The 20,328-nt window shown below is 38.1% G+C and overlaps 1 protein-coding gene across 1 annotated transcript in view; it reads left to right on the forward strand.

Annotated features, from left to right (window-relative positions):
* ADAMTS5 (ADAM metallopeptidase with thrombospondin type 1 motif 5) overlaps positions 1-17,115 on the forward strand; it is a 45,606-nt gene extending 28,491 nt beyond the window's left edge. The window contains exons 4-8 of the mRNA XM_056109364.1: positions 8,025-8,308; positions 9,866-10,049; positions 11,540-11,715; positions 13,642-13,817; positions 15,520-17,115. Of these exons, the coding sequence (XP_055965339.1) occupies positions 8,025-8,308; positions 9,866-10,049; positions 11,540-11,715; positions 13,642-13,817; positions 15,520-16,087 (1,388 nt within the window). The 3' untranslated portion in view covers positions 16,088-17,115. The remainder of the gene's footprint in view (positions 1-8,024; positions 8,309-9,865; positions 10,050-11,539; positions 11,716-13,641; positions 13,818-15,519) is intronic.
* The last annotated feature ends 3,213 nt before the right edge of the window (positions 17,116-20,328 follow it).

Here is a 20,328-nt window from a genome sequence, read left to right on the forward strand (position 1 = left end):
CAAGCGGGCACCAATATCGTCTCCATCGTAAAACTTGTTGTTACTGTTTTTGGCATATTGGATACACCACGGGGAGCTTGCCAGGCTCTGCCGTGCGGGCAGGATACTCTCAGGAGCTTGCCAGGCTCTCCGAGAAGAACAGATAAATCGAACCTGGGTTGGCCACATGCAAGGCAAATGCCCTACCCACTTTGCTTAGCCCCAGAGAGAAAGTAAGAAGAAACAATACCCAAAGATAACAGAAAACAGACAAATGCATCTTTGTTAGAATAATAAACTGATATCATCAAATCCTATCATAAAAACTTTTCCATTTATTCTTTTAGGTATGTATATGTGGAGGGGTGGGGAAGTTCCAGGCCAGACCTGATGATTCTGGGGAACTATATAGTGTCAGAGATGGACCCCAGGGGTCCCACATGCCAAGCTTGTACTGTTAACCCTTTGAACTATCTTCTGGCTCCTTATTTTTTCTCTCTCTTTGTTAAAGGGAAATTTTTCATTTAAATTTTTAATAATTTTAAACCCTTGTCCCAATTTGTGAAATAACCAAAAAATAAAGTTTTGGTGGGCTGGAGTGATAGCACAGCGGTAGGGCGTTTGCCTTGTGCGCAGCCAGCCCAGCCAAGCCGGGTTCGATTCCTCCGCCCCTCTTGGAGAGCCTGGCAAGCTACTGAGAGTATCTCACCCGCACGGCAAAGCCTGGCAAGCTACCCGTGATGTAGTTGATATGCCAAACACAGTAATAAGTCTCAAAATGAAGACGTTACTGGGCCCGCTTGAGCAAATCGATGAACAACGGGATGGCAGTGTTTGTTTGTTGTTTATAATAGTTTAGGTAATTAGATTCAAAAGTGTTTGTTTCAGTTATTTGGTGTTCAAAGTTATTGCACACCCCCACCACCGAAGTGCCAAGGGCCGTCCTCCTTCCCCCATTATTTGTGGCTCAATGCCAGTTATGATTTTGGTTTATACTGTTACCTCCCTTGAAACTGCTCTAGAGCTCAAAACCTCCACTTACTTTGCTATGTCACTTCTCAGCAGCCTGTTTGTCCCTGGTCCCCTTCTCCCCAAACTTGACAAGCTCACATCTATAGTCTGGTTTTCAAGGGTTATAGTCAATTGATAATGTCCAAAGCCTGTACTAAGGGTGAATGGGACCATCCTATATCTGTCCTTCTGACTTTTAAGGAACCCCTCAGACTTCTGTTTGCCATTCATTTCTTTCTATTTTACAGTCCTATTTTTCTTCTCTAATTTTCTAGACCACTAACAATTTTAATCTGTAAAATAGTCCTGGCTAGAATATTTCACATAGAGCTAAATCCCTGAAGTAAACCCCTTTAACAATAATTTGAGGGGCCAGAGGGGAGGGTGTTTGCCTTGTACGCAGCTGACCCGGGTTCCATATGGTCCACCGAGCAACGCCAGGAGTAATTCCTGAGTGCAGAGCCAGGAGTAACCTACCCCTGGTCATCGCCGGGTATGACCCCCCCCCAAAAAAAATAAGAAAAAATAATAATAACTTGAGAAACCCAAATGGTTTGGAAAGGCCAAAACCAACAAATTATCTGCATGATTCCACTAGGTATCTCTCTACAATACAATAAAGCAGTCCTTAGGAGATGGTTTTAGTTTTTTTCAAAGACTGAATTGTGATCTCAATATATAGAGATAGCAAGGCAGTTGCTATTTTAAGTTGAGGATCTCACAAAGTTTTATGCAATCTGCAGATGGTAACTAAAGGGCACATTAACTGGAAAATCCACTGATGTGTCCTAGCGTCTGTCTGTCTCATCCCCTACAACCTCCACCCCCCCATCTCCCAGTCCCAGAGAAGTGATCTTACAGTACAATCAAATTCAAATCACTTGATTTGTTTTTTAAAATTATTAGACGTAAGTAGCTTAACATGTGTAAGCACTTGGCTATTGCCAAATTTAAATTCATTAATACTGAGTGTTTCCTGATTTGGTTCCAATAAAAAATATGCAGCAATTAGGTTATGGCTGAAAAATCAGTCTAAAATCACTGTGCCGGCAGATTTTTGATTGAGAGAGAAGTTGTGTCTCAAGGGAAACAGCCCCTACCTCCTTCTCCCAGTGCCAGGCTGGCCAAGATACGTGTAGACCTTCTGCAGTGTTTGTACAAGTTAGCTCTAGTCAAGTTGTCGGGGAGTGTGATCTTGAAAATAAAGGTAAGTAAGCACTGGCAGAGAAATTGTGCAGCAAAAGCAAGTTACTGAATTACCTTTCTCAAGCACTTAATGACCTTGAAGCCCAAAGAGATAGCTGTGTCTGCTATATCCTTCAATTCACTGGAACAAGTGATGAGAAAGTCCACTACCTTTGATACAGCTCCCGAACATCCTGGGCACAGCTGTTAAGGAAAATCTATAGACAGCTCTGAAAAATCCACATGGGCAACTATTTAAAGAGCTAGGTTTATAGACACTTACTCAACACAGACTTTGAAGATAAAATAAAACCTAAAGGATTAGTAAACCTCTTAGAATCCTTTCTAAGTGTGAAGCCTAAAGCTAGCCATATGAACTTAAGGTTCAAGGTTTAAAAAAAAATACTGAGATTCTTTAGGTTACAATGCTATTAATAATGGCTTTGAATTCACCTAATTCCAACACCATGCTGATCACCAGTGTACCCCCTCCCTCTCTCTCCCAAGGACCCCAATGCCTTTCCCTCTCAACCCCCATACCCCAACTCAATTGTGTGAAATCAGTTCTCCCAAATTGTTTCTTTGGCTCTTTTCTGTTACCTTGCTCTGTATCTCTAAGTTCCACATAGGAGAGAGATAATTCTGCATCTATCGCGTTTCCTCTGACCCCACTCAACATGATATTCTCTCAACCCGTCCATGTTGCTGCAAATTGCATGATTTTGTTCTTAGAGCTGTATAGTATGATCATAATCAGAACTTTCAAGGGTCATTCCAGTGGTACCTTAATTTAAAAAAAGTTTTTATTAGTGAAACACCATGAGGTACAGTTGTAGACTTACAAATTTTTGTGCTTGGGTTTCAGTTATACAGTGATTGAGTACCCATCCCTCCACCAGTGGTGGGAGGGATACTGGGATTAGTGGTGGTGGAGAATGGGTACCTTAATTTTTATGTGTTTCAATAAATACACTTTTTAAAAAGTGCTGTGAAGGCCCAAAGAGAGAGTCAAGGGGTTGGGATATTTTGCTTTGGATGTAGCCAACCCCTGTTTGATCCCCAGCCCTGCCAGGGATTCGTCCGGAATTCTTCCGGACAAACACAGAGCCAGTGTTTGTCCAGGAACAGGGTTGAAAATTTCTCCTGGGTACAGAGCCAGGATTAGTTCCTCAGCATTTCTGGGTATAGCCTAAACCAACCCCCTCCCCAGAACAGTAAATCAAAGGTCTGCAAATCAGACATATTTTAAGACCAGGAAGCTTATTCTTTAACCTGTAAAATCTTTCATTGCTTTTGCTTGTTTTACATCTAGTGCCTCCGACAGTTTCACACACAGACCCTTTGAGTTTCTTTTTCAGCAGCAGTTGTCTGCACGTTGGTTAATGGACTTCTGCATTTCTCTGTTACTGGGCCCATAGAGATAATGATTCATCAAAAAGCAGGCACATTCTCCAACTTGCCTGCCTGCCTGCCTGCCTGCCTGCCTGCCTTCCTTCCTTCCTTCCTCCCTCCTTCCTTTCTTTCTTTCTTTCTTTCTCTTCTTTTTTTTAGTGTCAGACCTTCAAATCCACATATAATAAGAAGGTTTCAACATAATGATGATTTGAAGGAAAAGGATAGTTTGCTGTGCTGTTAAGCTTTTTAGGATGCCTTCATCAAGAGTATTAAGTCATCTGTCCTGGTGTCTTTTATTGGGATCAATGCTCAATTTCATGCCTGTATAATGATGAGGAAGAGAAGATGACAATAATAACAATGGTGAAAAAAAATTAAGAAAAGTTTTAAAAAAGTGTTAAAAATAAAAGAACAACCTAAGAGTATTTAGGAAGATAAGCATCAAGCTTAACTTGATAATTTCCATTGACCATTAATATGAGAGATAGGAAATACAAGATATCAGATATGAAAAATAAAATATTTTTCTGTTTCATTTCCAGTGACTTGACATACTTCCATCATCTCTTAATATACTTTGTGGCCATGGAAAAACTACCACATTTTGCCCTTTTTTTTCATTGCAAACCACTATGTTTTTTTGTTTTTTTCTTTATTGTTCTACATCACTTTATGAATTTGAACCCAATGTGGTTGATAAGAACCAATATGTTCTTTGCTCATGTTTCTATTGTCTATCTGTTGGAAACTAGCATTTATATACACAAAATCTTTCTAAGGCGGAATGAACTTAGCAATTTATGCCATGACTGGACATAATATTGGCAAAAAAATCAGAAAGAATTTCACACCAATATGAATTTTAAAATATATGTAGTAGATGTAAAGCACTGAGACTTGAGGTATATCCATTGAATAAATGTCAGTATTTAAGGTCCTTAATATTCTGGAGTTTCTTAGAAGTCAGTATAAATGATAGCAAAAGATTTTTTCTCTCTTCCCCCTCTTCCTCAAGTTGTACAGTTTATTTAACCTCAGAAATGTGTATCTAATCCACTGTTCTTTAGATTTTAATATTTTATATCATTTGATTCATCATTAGGCTCTAGATTTCTCTATTATTCTTTCCTTGTTCAAATCTGCCACCTGATAGACACGTGACAGAATATATGTTGTTGCACAAGGACATGATTCAATAAAGAGATAACATCTATAGACTGTATTTCAGAGTACCATAAACTAATGCACCCCTGACCCATATTTATGCTGAGAATGCCGGGGTAATAAGCAGGAAAAGGGCATGATCTAAAATAGCCTTTAAGGGGGAAATCCTTGAACTGAGATATTATATTTGGAGAGAGGGTAGTTTGGGTCATACCTGGCATGCTCCAGGCTAATTCCTGGCTTTATACTCAGAGTTCAGTCCTGGTGAGCTCAGGATACACTATGGGGTACCAGGAATCGAACCCAAGTCAGCCACATATAAGGCAAGTGCCCTGCCAGCTGTACTACTTTTCAGCCCTGAGACACTGTACTATTAATAGCAAAGCCAGTATGTAAGACATTTTTGAAACAATTGATATTTATCTTTGTAAAGAGATGTCACCTCTTGAATTCTCCTTGTTGCATACTGATTTGAAACTGAAACATTATTCATTTGTTTTGACTGATCATCTACTTAATGGGGTAGAATCAGTCATCAAAGCTTCAGAGAGGTGATGCATTATTTAGGTCCAAGATAGATTATGTAGATGCATACTGCATGTGTCCACACATATTAAGAACTTCCCAGTTGATACTTAGTTATCCCATGGTACAGTCTGTGCTTTTCAATTTAAGAAGGAAAAGGTGATCCCTAAAATAGCACTTTTGAAGACTTAGAAAGCATTCTTGCTGTCTAAAATATCTGTTGACTGTCTTCTAGCACCAGCAATCTGCTAAACATTCCCTAGTTTGCTCAATGCTCTTTATTATGTGGTAATAAAGATAGTATTTTTCATGGAGTTCCAAAGTACCTAATCTTTGCTTTATTTTCTAAACAAAGCTTACTGAGGTTTTACTATCATTCTTTCCTATTGACTTGATGTGGATTTTTTTCTCTCTTTTGCTTGATGTTTTCCTCTCAAAATTCTCTTTGGCAGTACTCTTATTTTTAATACTTTTTTTTCTGGCTTGTCTTAAGAAACGTTACCACTTCAAAAGTTCTGGCTCAGACGTTAAATAGGAACTTTACTTCTTATTCATTTTCATATAATACCTCCATCAGAGATTGACCAATTCTAAGATATTCACTTTGAACAAACTTGAATGCAGTTGTCAAAACATTTGCAGACTCTTAAACTGTATTGAATATTCTTTCACAGTAGAAAGAAGAACTTGAATATGGTTTACTTCTGTGGAGTGCAAAGAATAACTTGAACACCTCTTAAAGGTCATTTAGTATGTTGGGCATAACACTGTCATTTTTGGACTTTGCTGAAGACTTCCTTAGCTCATTTTGCCCTTATAATGTTTCAGTGAAAAAAGAAATATTTCACAGATCTTAAAAGTAAATTAGGGAGAGGTCAGTTAACATGGCCAAGAACACTCAACCACTTAGCATTTGCCAGAATTAGACTTTAGACCGAAGTTTCTACCATGACGTGTGATGTCCACCTTGTAATGAATCCCAACACACCTTGCCTTGCAGTAATAGGACAAGAAATCTTTCCACACGTAAACAGAGTCAGGATAGTGTTGGATGAGGAAGTAAGGCTAAGAGCTGAAAAACCCTGATTGCTCTGATTTCTTTATCTTAAAAAATATGACTAAAGGGACAGATTCCTAGGGTTCTTGTGAGGACAAAATAAGCTAAGCACTGAAAGATCTGAAATAGCTGTGAAGTGTTTAATAACTTTATATTAAAATTAAGTAGCACTGTAGCACTGTAGTCCCATTGTTCATCAATATGCTTGAGCAGGCACCAGTAATGTCTCCATTGTGAAACTTGTTGTTAATGTTTTTTGGCACTTCGAATATGCAACGTAGAGTTTTGCCAGACTTTGCTGTGTGGGTGGGATACTCTCAGTAGCTTGCTGGGCTCTTTGAGAGAGACAGAAGAATCCAACCCGGGTTGGCCGCATGCAAGGCAAATGCCCTACCTGCTGTTCTATCACTCTAGACCATTAAAATTAAGTAAAAAAAAATTATTGAAATTGTTGGGCATGCATGGGCCTATATAAAGAGAAAGAAGAGAATGATTCTAATTCACTCATCAGGGAAGCTTCGGCGGAGCTGAGGCCCTCTTTGTTCCTGGGTGTGTGTTGTCCTGGCAAGCTTCCATGTGTCCTCACCTCACTCCCTGATACTCTCCATATTCCTGGGCAGGGAAAGCACCAGACATGCTCCCATGAACCCAGACAATGCCAGTTGTGTGAGATCAAAGATACCAAGAGAAAAGAAAGTGTAGACAGATGGGCTTCCCCCAAATTACCAGGTCATTTCTTTCTCTCCCACCATTCCTATTATCTGTGACTCTTGAAAACTTATTATTGAAATAGCTTATTAGCATGGGAAGGACACTTTATTTAGTTTACTTTTTTTCACTATCTTGGGAGGCCTTTAGTGGGGTGGATCAGCTTGTGATTTTGCCTTGCACGCTGCTGACCCGGGTTCGATTTCTTCATTCCTCTTGGAGATCCCGGCAAGCTACTGAGAGTATCCCGCACGTATGGCAGAGCCTGGAAAGCTCCCCATGGTGTATTTGATATGCCAAAAACAGTAACAACAAGTCTCACAATGGAGACATTACTGGGGCCTACTCTAGCAAATCAATGAACAATGGGAGGACAATGCAATGCAGTGTTAAATACCTGCACTGGGCAAAAGCTTCTGAATGGGTTTCTCCACCTTTTAATGACTATCACCTCTCTCTGACCTTGTTTTCTGTCTGTAACACTGCACCCCTAGACCCCATCCTATTAAACTAGTCTCATTTATTCACTTTTCGCCTGCAGTCCCTTTGGAATATTCTGGGCATCCTCAGGGTCCATATGGCCCCAGTTGAGAAATGCTTGGTTTTCATTGTTATTATTAGTGGTAGGTTTATTATCATTATTATATAAACATACTATTATTAATTGTTTATTAAATCAGTGATCTATTTTCCTCCCAGTCCATCCTGATGCCTCAGCCCAATGGCTATTTTTAGCACAAAATGGTGTAGTTAATACAACCACCAGCAGCCGTACTTCTCCCCCTGTAGATAACCCAGAGCACATCTTCCACTGAAAGTCATAAGTGGGAAGAGAAAACCCCTTTTCTCCTTGTCACTAAGGAAGTTCCTTTTCCAGACCTGCAACCTGAGAATCGAAGGGTAGCTTTTACTCCAGTACCAACTATAGGTTTTCCCTTTTGGACTCAGGCTTTGAGTGGTTATACCTCTGCACAGTTGACCATCATCTATGTTCTATTAGGCAACTGTTTGCTGGACCTCCCACGGAAGCAGATTCTGGGTCCTGAAGAACTTCCTGGCCAAACCTATGATGCCACCCAGCAGTGCAACCTGACCTTCGGCCCCGAGTACTCCGTGTGCCCTGGCATGGACGTGTGTGCCCGTCTCTGGTGTGCTGTGGTGCGCCAGGGTCAGATGGTGTGTCTGACCAAGAAGCTGCCTGCCGTAGAGGGGACACCCTGCGGGAAAGGGAGGATTTGCCTGCAGGGCAAGTGTGTGGACAAAACCAAGAAAAAATATTATTCAGTGAGTTCTTTTCTTATCCTACCTTGTCTAGAGACCTGTGATATTAAATGCATTTTTATGACATTGTTGTGGGGTTGAGTGGGATTACTGCACTCAGATGGTTTCATTGCCTAGTCAGAATAATTTCCCCTTGTAAATCTCTTTAGATATTTCTTTACAGGTTCCTCCTTGACCCACAGATACCAATCTGTGTCATCTGTTAATGGAGAAAGTGCATATCATAGATATCCTTCCTGTGTTTGGTCCTTTAAAAAGTAGATAGCCCAGATTCTACCTTCTGGAGATCCTCAGTGGAAACCTTCCTTCTCCCATCTAAAACCCAGTGACTTCGAGAAAATTACTTTCAAATTTTCTGAAATTAAGCTTTCAAAAATCATTTATTTAGATTTTGAAAAAAAGCTAGTAGTAGAATAATTGGCCTGTAGTCCTTTTACAACATGGGTGAACATCAAGTGACCATCTATTCTCTTCTCCCCCTGGCAAGTTCATCTAACTTCAGGAGCTAAAGTAACTCATGTCTAGACCAGGAATACCCTTCCTGTCTTTCCATAACTCTCCTATCTTCCAAGCAGCAACCATCACCTTCATTTTCAAGACCCAAGTCCCTAAAAAACAAGGTGGATTCATGCTGCTCCTAGTATCTCTCAGAATGATCACACAACTGTTTCTTTTCAACTAACCCCACTGGGTAGCAAGGGAGGCTCTTCACTCATTCCCTTGGCAGAGGAGTTTATGGTATTCTTTGGGAGTCCCCCAGCTCCATGTTGCAGCCCTGCTAGGATTCTCCATGAGTTCTCTCTGCACACTTTGATATCTGTCCCACTTCTCCATGGAATGACTCAAGTGTGAATAGCAATTAAGTCAAGTCCAGGTCAAGTGCATTTGTATCTATCACAGAGGTTCTGTCTTAGACAGATGGGGATGTCAAAACACAGACTGAAACTCAGCAGGTGAAGGGGGAAAGAACAATGCGAGCCTAATCAATGCCTAGAATATGCAGCACCTTTAAGCAATGATCAACATGCTTTATTAGATATTCATGATAAGAATGAAAATGTAAGCATGATTCAATGGTTATTGGTACAAGAGTGTATCTTCAGAAGGCCCATAAAAAACAATATTGGCAGAATACTCAATACTTAGAATGAGCCATCAGGATGGCTGGGGTGGAGAGAGAGGGGGAAACAATTGAATTGCTTAGAATTAGAAATGAATGGCAGGTCGAAAGAGATAATACAACAAATAAGACACTTGCCTTACATGCACCTGACCCAGGTTGGATCTTTAATGCCACACATTGTGCCCTGAGCCCCACCAGGAGTGATACCTAAACACAAAATGGGAGTACACACCACACATAACCAGGTATGACCCAACACTCCCCAGCTCCCCCAAAAGAACTGTGGTTCCATAACATCCAACAGTGACCACTCGATTATTTTTGTGATGGAATCTCCACCATAGATTTGAATGCAAAGTACTATCAAATAGACCTTTTGAACATTTGAGATGTTTGCCTGTGCCTTGAGTTTCAATATCTTCTTCTTTGTATTTCAGACATCGAGTCACGGTAACTGGGGTTCCTGGGGATCATGGGGTCAGTGCTCTCGCTCGTGTGGAGGAGGAGTCCAGTTTGCCTATCGCCACTGTAATAACCCAGCCCCCAGGAACAGTGGGCGCTACTGCACAGGAAAGAGGGCCATCTACCGGTCCTGCAGTGTCGTTCCCTGCCCGCCTACCGGTAGGCTACACCCCCGTGTTGGCCACCACTGTGGATTATGTATCGTTCTCTGTCTTGTAGATATTAATAGAGAAGGTTGGAGAAATAGCCTGTTAATATGACTGCATTTTGCAGTTTAGTGTATAAACAAATGACTGAGTGATGTTGATAGTTAAAAGTAATTGATATTCAGGGAGTCAGAAGAAAATAAATACTGCTTTCACTAGGCCAGAGTGATAGTACAGCAGGTAGGGTGTTCAATCTTCAGCATCCCATACAGTCTCTGGAGCTTGTCAGGAGTGATTCTGAGCACAGAGCAAGGAGTAAACCCAGAGCATCAACGGGTATGACTCAAAAACCTAAAAATACATAAGTAAATAAATAGATAGAAAATTCCAGAGCCTTGGGAGCGCCAAGCTAGGAACTATAAATAAATACCAAATATGTCTGAGCAAAAAACTTTTGTGGCCAACTGAATGATCAAAATATGTAAAAAGCCTAATACTACAGTGATATTTATTCTATGCATGTATCAAGTGAATGCCACCCAGTACCTTTTAAGTTTGTTCAAGTATTTTTAATGGTCAATTTAAAGCAGATTCATGCATGGGAAATTCACAAACCTAGAAATCAATTTCTTTCATTAAAAGATCATTTAAATTTAACTTTACAAGATATATTGCCGGTACTGTCTACTAAAATTAATATTTTGAAAATTGTTTTCCTCCTATTGGAAAATAAAAAGCTACTAAGTTTCCTAAAAAGAAATAAAAGAAAAGAAATGCTGTTTTTCACTCATAGAGAAGAAATTTCTGAACATTGCAAACTTAGTAGGCAAAAAGAAATCTTACAGAGTCAGAGAGATCATACAAGGGTTAAGGTTATAGTTAGTGGCCACCCCCAATTTAATTTCTAGCAACTTATGTGGTCCTCCAAGTACCTCCAGGCGTGATTTCTGAGCACAGAGCCATGAAAAGTTCTAGGTGCTGCTGGGTGTGCTCCCAAACCAAGAAATAATTAAGATTAAAAAATCCTAAAGTTAACTCTAAATACTAAATAGTCTATAGAGATAGTAAGACAATAGGCAAAGATACTTGTCTTACCTGTGATCCATTCAGTTCAATCCCTGGCACCCCATATTTTCCCATGAGTCCTACCAGAGGTGAACCCTGAGCACTGAGCTAGGGGAAGCTCTGAGCAATACCAGGGGTGCCCCCCCCCAAACCAAAATGAAAAAATAAGTAAATGAATAGAGCCAATGAGATAATACAGCAGGTAGAGGCTCTGCCTTGCAAAGAGCCAAACAGTTCAATTCCCAGTATCCTATACGGTCTTCCAAACCCCACCACAATTGATCCCTGAGTGCAGCTCCAGGAGTAAGCCCTGGCCATCATTGAGTGTGGCCCTAAAGCCAAAACACAAAAAGGAAATGAGTAAATAATTATCTAGATTAAGATTCTATTTAAGTTTTAGAACAGATCTTCTAACAAGGGATCCTGTTTGTTTTCTAGGTAAATCATTTCGCCAGGAGCAATGTGAAGCTAAAAATGGCTATCAGTCTGATACAAAAGGAGTGAAAACCTTTGTAGAATGGGTCCCAAAATATGCGGGCGTCCTGCCGGCAGATGTGTGCAAACTAACCTGCAGAGCCAAGGGGACCGGTTACTATGTGGTCTTCTCCCCCAAGGTAACTGCAAAGCCTGTGGAAATCGTATTTTGTCCCATGAAGTTTGTGGCTACTGAGCATAAATACTCATTATTTAGGGAATGTTTGGCTATGGCAGGATTTTATTTTCAACTCTGTTATTTCTACACTTGCAAACTTTTCAAACAAAATTCATTTTGTAAATAGAAGCAGTAAATGGTTTCAAAGCTATTTTTGAAAAGTGTAGCTGTCATGAAAAGTGGAGCACAATTTTAACTTCAAAACGGCTGTGAAACCATGAGCATTTCCTAGGCCCGTTTGTGAAAGGAACTATAAAGCAAAATATTTTTTATTTTTATTTAACAAAACTTTGGGTGATTCAGAAAAAAAAGGTCTCTTTCAAAAAACATCTCTGGTTCAGACTTTTAAATACACCACTAAAATGAATCAATGTCATTCTACTTATTCTACACATTATAATACATTTTTATGAAATTACTCTTTTTTTCTACAGAAGGATGTTTAGTAAACTGTTTCAGTTTTATTTATCAAAGTGTTATATATAGTCATTATAAATACTATCTAGCAAATCTGCAAATGAGTGCAACCTTGAAAACTATAGGCCCAGAGAGTGTAGTGATTAGGGACTTGCCTTGAATGAGCGGACTCCAATTTCATCCCTGGCATCAGATATGGTCCCTCAAGCACCAATAGGCGAGATCTCTGACCATTCAGCTAGTAGTAAGTTCTGAGCATCACTGAATGTGGCACATTCACCCCCCCCCACAAATAAATAAATTAAATTACCCCTGAAATTGCATTTAAGACACGGCAACATATTACTGAAAAATAAGCTAGTGTCTGGCTTAGATAAACTTTGAAATGGTTTGTCTGTTTTATTTTTGGAGTACATCCTGCAGTGCTCAGGGCTCACTCCTGATTCTGTGCTCAGGGATGACTTTTGACAGTGCTGTAGGGATCCTTTTGTGTGTTGGGGATCAAATTTGGGTCAGCCAAGTACAAGGCAAGCACTCTACCTGCTGAACTTTCTCTCCAGTCCCTGAAATATTTTCTTTTCTTAATTGCAACATGCTACATTTCAGATTTTCAATACTGTATAAAAATTAAAATAGCTGCAAATACAACCATCTAAAGAATCCTTAACTCAGTGATGTATATAACCTACTTAACACATGCACAATTCACATATACTCATAGAAGAAAAATTGATGCAAAATGTGTTACTTATATACGTATATAATTACACACATTACCCGTACATACCTATAACAAGTTACAGACAGTCCATATACATACTTGTTTATAATTAGCTTTTAAATAGCTACTAAACCCTTTATTCAAATTATATTCAGTCTTATCCACTACGTACATTTCACTGACTGCACCAGATTCTATTTTCTTCAACTAATTTTTCTTATCTATACATTGAGCAGTTCAGCGCATAGAAGGGAATGCTTTCCTTCTGTGACAGGATTTTGCACATAGTTTCATAGTTTCCAATGCTTATTATAATAAACATTAGGCAGCCAAAAAAGGATCTCTGCATCCTTGAGCTTGCAAACACTCCAGGTTCCATGCAAGTCACAACTCCATGCACTAAAAAATCTTGTATTTATCACTGTAAAATACCAGACAATACCATGAGAATATGTTAAGCATGCAGTAACAAAGATGAATATTTTAGGATCCCTGACCCATTGGAAGTACATAATTCCCAGCTGTCATACTTTTTTTTCCTGCCTCTATCGGAAGGATTTTGTTGTTGTTAGAAATACCTGTAATTGATGGCAATGGCTTGATTGTTGATTTCTCTTTGTACAGTCTCTTCCAGTCAAACTCAAACAGATCATAACTTGTCTTTTCACCAAGAAACAAAAAACAAACAAAAATCCTCTAATACTCTAGGCATAAGGATTTCCTTCTCCTGATCTGTCTTTCCCTGTCCAGGTGACGGATGGAACTGAGTGTAGGCCATACAGTAATTCTGTCTGCGTGCGGGGAAAGTGTGTGCGAACTGGCTGTGATGGTATCATCGGGTCCAAGCTGCAGTATGACAAGTGTGGGATATGTGGAGGAGACAACTCCAGCTGTACAAAGGTTGTAGGCACCTTCAATAAGAAAAGGTAACATGAAAGTACATTTGTCTTATATGAATTGTACAAAGTCTTACGTTTGAAAATGGATATGTTCCATCATAAGCTCTCTGTAAGCAGAGGATTTGCATGGATCTAGCAAGCCCATTTGAGAAGGGAAGGGGAGGAGTGATAAAGGTTCTGAATGACTGAGGAAATTTTTGGCACCTCTGAAAGCAGGTAAACTGTACTATTTATAGGACCAAGGTTTGCAGGGTGCCAAAATGGAAAAGCAAAAACCTTCCACTTTAAAGATAACTCGCAGATCTGTGATTCATCAAGCACAATTTTAGAAAATATGAGTAGATTCTATCAACTATTCCACCTTAACTTCTTAAAAAAATTCTTTTGTAAGATCTATTGTTCTAGGGGTAAAAATACTTCTTGTTGCAAAAATGATAAGTTTGGGGTTTGCAGGTTGGTATGTACAAACTATTTTATAGTGGATGTTCCTGGTTTGTTCAGTCACTTCAGATCAACTATTCAGCAGACAAAAGGCTTCTTCTTGCCTCTTCAATTCAGAAGAAGTCTTTGAAACACAGCAAGATTTTCAGTGTCTAATTGTCTATTACCTCTAAGAGTAAGAATTTGAGGGTAAATATTTCATACATATCCATCAGCCTGCACTGGCCACTTCCATATTTCTTGTGGAAATAAGTTGGAAAGTATATCTGAGCAGGGCGTATTATAAAATTACTGATAGAGGCAATTTTGGATAGAAAATTTTCCTTTTCCCCTCATCTAGTCCCTTGATGTTTAATTGGTATTTCCATCCTAGCATTTTTGGAGAGCCTTCAGATATAGTACCTATTTCTGCCTTTTCTTATTTTTTTTCCCTGAACAGATAATGGATCACCAGAGCCTATTTGTCACTCTCCATAAAGCCTTTCTTAGTCCATCATGGTACTTCACAGACATATTTCCAAAATTTTGCTACAATGCTAGAAACTTCTTTATATTTTTTGATTGTTGAGGACACTAGTCATTTGGGACTACACACTTCTAGAATTTGCTCTTCATTTTATGTTCTTCCCAGGATAAAAAAAAAACATAAATCCTGGTCAAAATGGAAAGAGCCTTACTTTATAGTCCAATAAAGAATGAAATCTGTGTTTTCCCAACTAGTCTGTCCACTGAAACCACATGGGGAGCTCCATAGAATAGTTATATATGCATTAACCTGAAAGGTGGGACACTTGATTCACCTCAAGTCTGGAGATTCAAGTTTTTAGAAAGTCATCACCATGTAATTCTTGGGTAAAAGAAGTTTGAGAAACCTTACAAGTTTTATTGAGGGAAAGCTTTTATTACTCTGCATTTATGCTAAGATCCTATTTTGTGCCAGAAAGAACACCAAGTAGCTTTGTAAAGATGGCAGGATTTAAGCCAATTGGTAATCTGTCAAGTCAGTATAAACTCAGGTAGGTGGTCAACAGCATTCTCATTTTTGAACATCATCATAAAGAATATGTTCACAGCAACCTAGTGGAGATTTTATTTTATGAGAAAATTAATTTTTATATCAATTTTAAACAGATCTACTCAATACATCCAAATATTTTGTTAAGAAACTTTTATTTAAATGCTGTAGGTTTAACAATTTTTATGTTTATAATTTTTTTCTTTGCTCCCCGCCCTCCTGCTTTATTCTTCCTTCCACCCTTTACCTTCCACTGAATATTTCTGCTTCCAGCAAGGGTTATACTGATGTTGTAAGGATTCCAGAAGGTGCAACCCATATAAAAGTTCGACAATTCAAAGCCAAAGACCAGACTCGATTCTCTGCCTACTTGGCCTTGAAGAAGAAGAATGGTGAGTACCTGATCAATGGGAAGTACATGATCTCCACTTCTGAAACAATCATCGACATCAATGGTACCGTCATGAACTACAGCGGTTGGAGCCACCGGGATGACTTTCTGCATGGGATGGGCTATGCAGCCACCAGGGAAATCCTGATTGTGCAGATTCTTGCCACAGATCCTTCTAAAGCATTAGACGTCCGTTATAGTTTTTTTGTTCCCAAGAAATACACTCAAAAAATAAACTCTGTCACAGTTCATGGAGGCAATAAAGTGGGATCACATGCTCCCCAACTGCAGTGGGTGACGGGGCCATGGCTGGCCTGTTCGAGGACCTGTGACACAGGCTGGCACACCAGGACAGTGCAGTGCCAGGATGGGAACCGGAAGTTAGCCAAGGGATGTCTTCTCGCCCAGAGGCCTTCTGCGTTTAAGCAGTGTTTGCTAAAGAAGTGTTAGCCAGTGGCTCGGATCTTACCCATAGGGATAACAAATGGATCAGTCATGGTGACAAAGAGGTCTGCCTAAAGCACAGAAAGTCACGTACCACCGTCATTGTCAAAGGGAACGCAAGTCGGGCCAAAGTCTGCTCCTGGTGACCAAACGGAGCAGCGTGATTATTTCCTGGACAAAGGTGACCTTGGATGTAGACAAACTTGGAAGTTATTGAACATCCCCCATCTGACCAGAATGAAAAGACACCGATGAATGTAGAATCAGGGGACATTTGAAGATGGCAGTGCACTCTCCCCTTGTCATCTACCTCTCAAAGAATGTCTTCAAAGGCATTATAGTTGTTTTCACCCATAATACATGGTAGCTTATTTTTACTGTTTGTAGATATGTTCTTTCCTTGGTATGTCACTTTATATCACTCAGTTCTATTAAAATTATATATAGAGAGATTATAGATATATATATTTCTATTAAAAAAGAAAGTGGTTGACCAAAGTAGGTCTGCAGCTATTTCAACTTCTTCCAGTTTCCAGAAAGAGCTGTGGATGTTTTACTGGAGATTAACAACTTGCTGCTCTTTCCCTGAGCTAGAGTGTATTTTCAGGCTATAGGAGATTTTAATCAGAAACTTTTAAAAGCAAGCATCTTCTGCGAAATTCTGCAAAGGAAAAAGACTGCAGTATATCAAGTCATTAAAGAGCCTGAATGGATCCATTTACTTAAACCTTTGAGTATACTTTTCTTCAGGCAGACAGTCATATTAATGCAGATGTAGGATGTAAAGGTAGCATGGGGCTTGTGTACATCATTGGTATTCAAGAGTCTACAAATCAGTGTCCTTACTTTCAAACCGTATTTCACAACAAAAATAAAATTGTTTTTTTTCTTATTTTTCCTTAGTGTAAGAATTTAAAAGGGAAAAAAAAGACATTTCCTATTTTCTAGTTCTATTTTCACAACTGCTTTCCCTTTCTATGGCTCAGTTCTGATATCTCGTACCATGTCATATTAACACAAAAACACAAATAAGTTTCCATCATTGAACACATTCAACATTGGTATACCTCTTACCAGCAAGCCTCCAAAATGTATTTGTTTTTGCTTGATTGTTTTGTTCAAGACAGCTATAAAACCTACAATATTTTGTACTTTTTATTGTCTAAGTAGAATAGGAATATGGAAGGTCAGTTGGAGGTTAGCCATATCTTCAGTGGCTGTCATTAATATAAAAAATGAAGCAGGGTTCGTAATCATAAGACTTGTTTCCACACCATAGGCAATAATTCCTTGCATTACACAAATGTTAAGTATATAATATGCTTCAGAGTTTTTCCGTATCAACATTTGGTTATACTAGCAGTGCTTAAGTGGTGAAATGTGATCATTTTTGTGATTTTTGTTCATTTTCTCCTCAGAGCCTAGCTAGGTAAGTTTGTAGGTTCAAATAGTAACACATGGAAAAAAATTACAATCGTGCATAAAAACAGTTAAACTGCAGAATTTGAGAGCTAGTGCATGTTTAAGACTTATGCCTTGTATGTGGCTGAACTGGTTTGATCCCCGGTATCAGGTTATCCTAGCATCATTGACTAAAACCCTAGAGACCACAAACACCCCCGAGGTGACCTGGGTAATTCCTAGGAGCACAAGGCCCAGAGAATTAGGGAATCTGTGGGTTCTCACACCGAGCCCTGGCCAGTTGGGTTAGGAATCACCAGGAGGGCACTCCCAAGTTTCTAGAGCACCCCTTGAAACAAAAAACAAAGAAACAAAAGTATAACTACATCCACCTGCCCCACACATCAGAATATATAAAATTTGTCACTTCATTAAGGTATGTTTTTATTTGTGAAATATTTAAAAGCCAGTAGCTTTTCTGAATATATATATATTGGTCATATTAAATGGGTTTATTGTTGAAGATTTGCAAATAAGGATGTTAAGAAGCCATTGTTTGAATTCCCTTAAACTCACGAGTTTATATTTATTTTAAGAAACTTTAGCATAAAAGAATTACATCTTGCTCTTATCACATTTATTTTAGTGGGTCAAGAGAGTAAATATCTCACAGTGCAAAGTACTAAGAAATTATTTGGTAAAAGAACTATTTTACAAAACTGATACTCATCTATTATTTTTTTCCCACAGATTAGTCTTGCTTTAGATATTGTCATTTTTTTTCAGTAAATTATCAAGTAGAGGAATGAGGTATATACAATATAGCAACCTCCATTTATTTATTAGAGATCACAAGGTATCTGGGATAGCAAATAAAGCTAGTTGAATCAGTCAATAAATTTATTAAAAAGCATACTATTATCATACTATCATTAATTTTTTGGAAATGTGAGAATAAGTTTAATGAAGAAACTTAACTCAGAAATTTAAGTATACCCTTTATAATTATGTTGACAACAATTAAAACATAGTTGAAGGGCATACATAATAATCTTATAATCTGCTTCTCTATATTTTGTATTCATAGATTTTAGCATGACTTTTTAAAAAATAACATATTTCTCAAAGCCAATAGAAAAGTTTTATGTTTCTCACTAAAGCAGTCTTAGAAAGCTTAGAGCAAATAGACCAATATTTTATGTTCTAAAAAACTTTTCTCTAGGTCACATTTTTATGAATATTGACTTACTAGCGTATGTATGTATGTCTAACTAAAAAAAAAATAGAGTGGAAAAAGAAAGTTAAAAAAAGAGTAGTCAATCAATATAAAAATTGATGAATAATGGGGAAGTATTATTGAATTCAATATAATTTGACTTGGGGCTATGCTTTTTATGTTTATCTTGAATAAAAGGAGTCTAGAATTTGGGATGTTAGGGATTATATCCTTTCAAAAAAATGTCTGAAAATGCTCAGGTTAATAAGAATCTAAATCTAAGTTACAGAACTAAGAAGAACTCCAGATTGAGTCTAAATGCAAACGCATAGTCCATTAGGAATAATATTTTTCCTTCTAGAACAGAAAAGGTCAAATTAAGTCCCACTTTGTTGCTGAGTGGCATATAAGGGCCTTGTTTTAATTTAAATTCAATAAATTCAACTTCATTTGCCTTCCTGTGGAAACAGTTTTATCCCATTAACTAAGAATTAAGGGATTAATTGCAAACAAAAACAAAAAAGTTGCAGCACTGAAAAAAAGAAGTAATTTATTGTATTTTTGCAACTGGTATGTGAATTTGTGTGATAAAATTATTTATTCTTATTTAACAAAAATATGTGCAAATTCTTTTCTATTTAAATGTTTTGCTGTTGTCCTACTTTTTAATTTATGCTTCATGTTTGTGTATAAAGTACACTTTGTGAGTTTACATAATATTCAGCACTGGTTGCTTTTGTGTTTTTTGCAGAAAATTTTGTGTAAAACAGGTGTACATGTATATAGCCTTCATGTATTTTTATTCTGATGCTATATTTCCCTTCAGAGTATGTTTTAAATTTAATATTTTATGTTAGTGTTTGGTTCTTGCAGTTAAGGTGTTTTAAGTTCCATGAATTTTAAGAAAAATTTTATTCAAGTAAATAAGGTCCAGGTTTTAAATTTGTGTTTATAAATCACTTAGAGCTTTACTGAGAACCTAAGACATGATAAAATAATTAGGTCATTCACTTCACTGGCCAAGAAACTGTTGGTATTTGTATAAGCTGTATATGAAATATATCCAGCTTTCATCTGATATACTGAAGTTGTCATAAATTGTATCAGTATAGTAATAACACCAAACATAGTCTTTTGCTGCTTTAGAAACACTCCTTAAAATTAGTATCCCTTAATACTTAATGTTTCCAGAAGCTTATAGAAGGTCAAAAATTTGTGTTTAAATTAGTCAAATGTTAGTAGTTATAATACTTTTTTCAAATATGAATTACTTTAGATAAGGTATGGTCTTAAAAAAAATCTTAAAACTGGTGATTATTACTCTCTGGGTATGAATAGAACTGGGGTGGCCAGCTGGGGCACCTCTGATAGACTTGCCTTGCATCTGGCTGTGATTTCACAGACTGCTAACATCAATAAGACAAAGAACCCAAAAAGGCACTGTTGACAAATACATACTCTGGTTTTGATGTTTCTGTTGATTCTGCTTATTAACAAGGTCATTATCGTGGTTCAAGGGAAGATAGCACCCAGATTTGAGTCCTGGGTTATGCTTTGACTCACATACAAATTGTGAAATTACAGAATTTAAGTCACCAAATTGTTGCCAATAGTTTATGGCTGAGTTTGC

The sequence above is a fragment of the Sorex fumeus genome, unplaced genomic scaffold (genome assembly GCF_029834395.1).
Source record: "Sorex fumeus unplaced genomic scaffold, SorFum_2.1 ptg000265l, whole genome shotgun sequence".
Taxonomy (NCBI): domain Eukaryota; kingdom Metazoa; phylum Chordata; class Mammalia; order Eulipotyphla; family Soricidae; genus Sorex; species Sorex fumeus.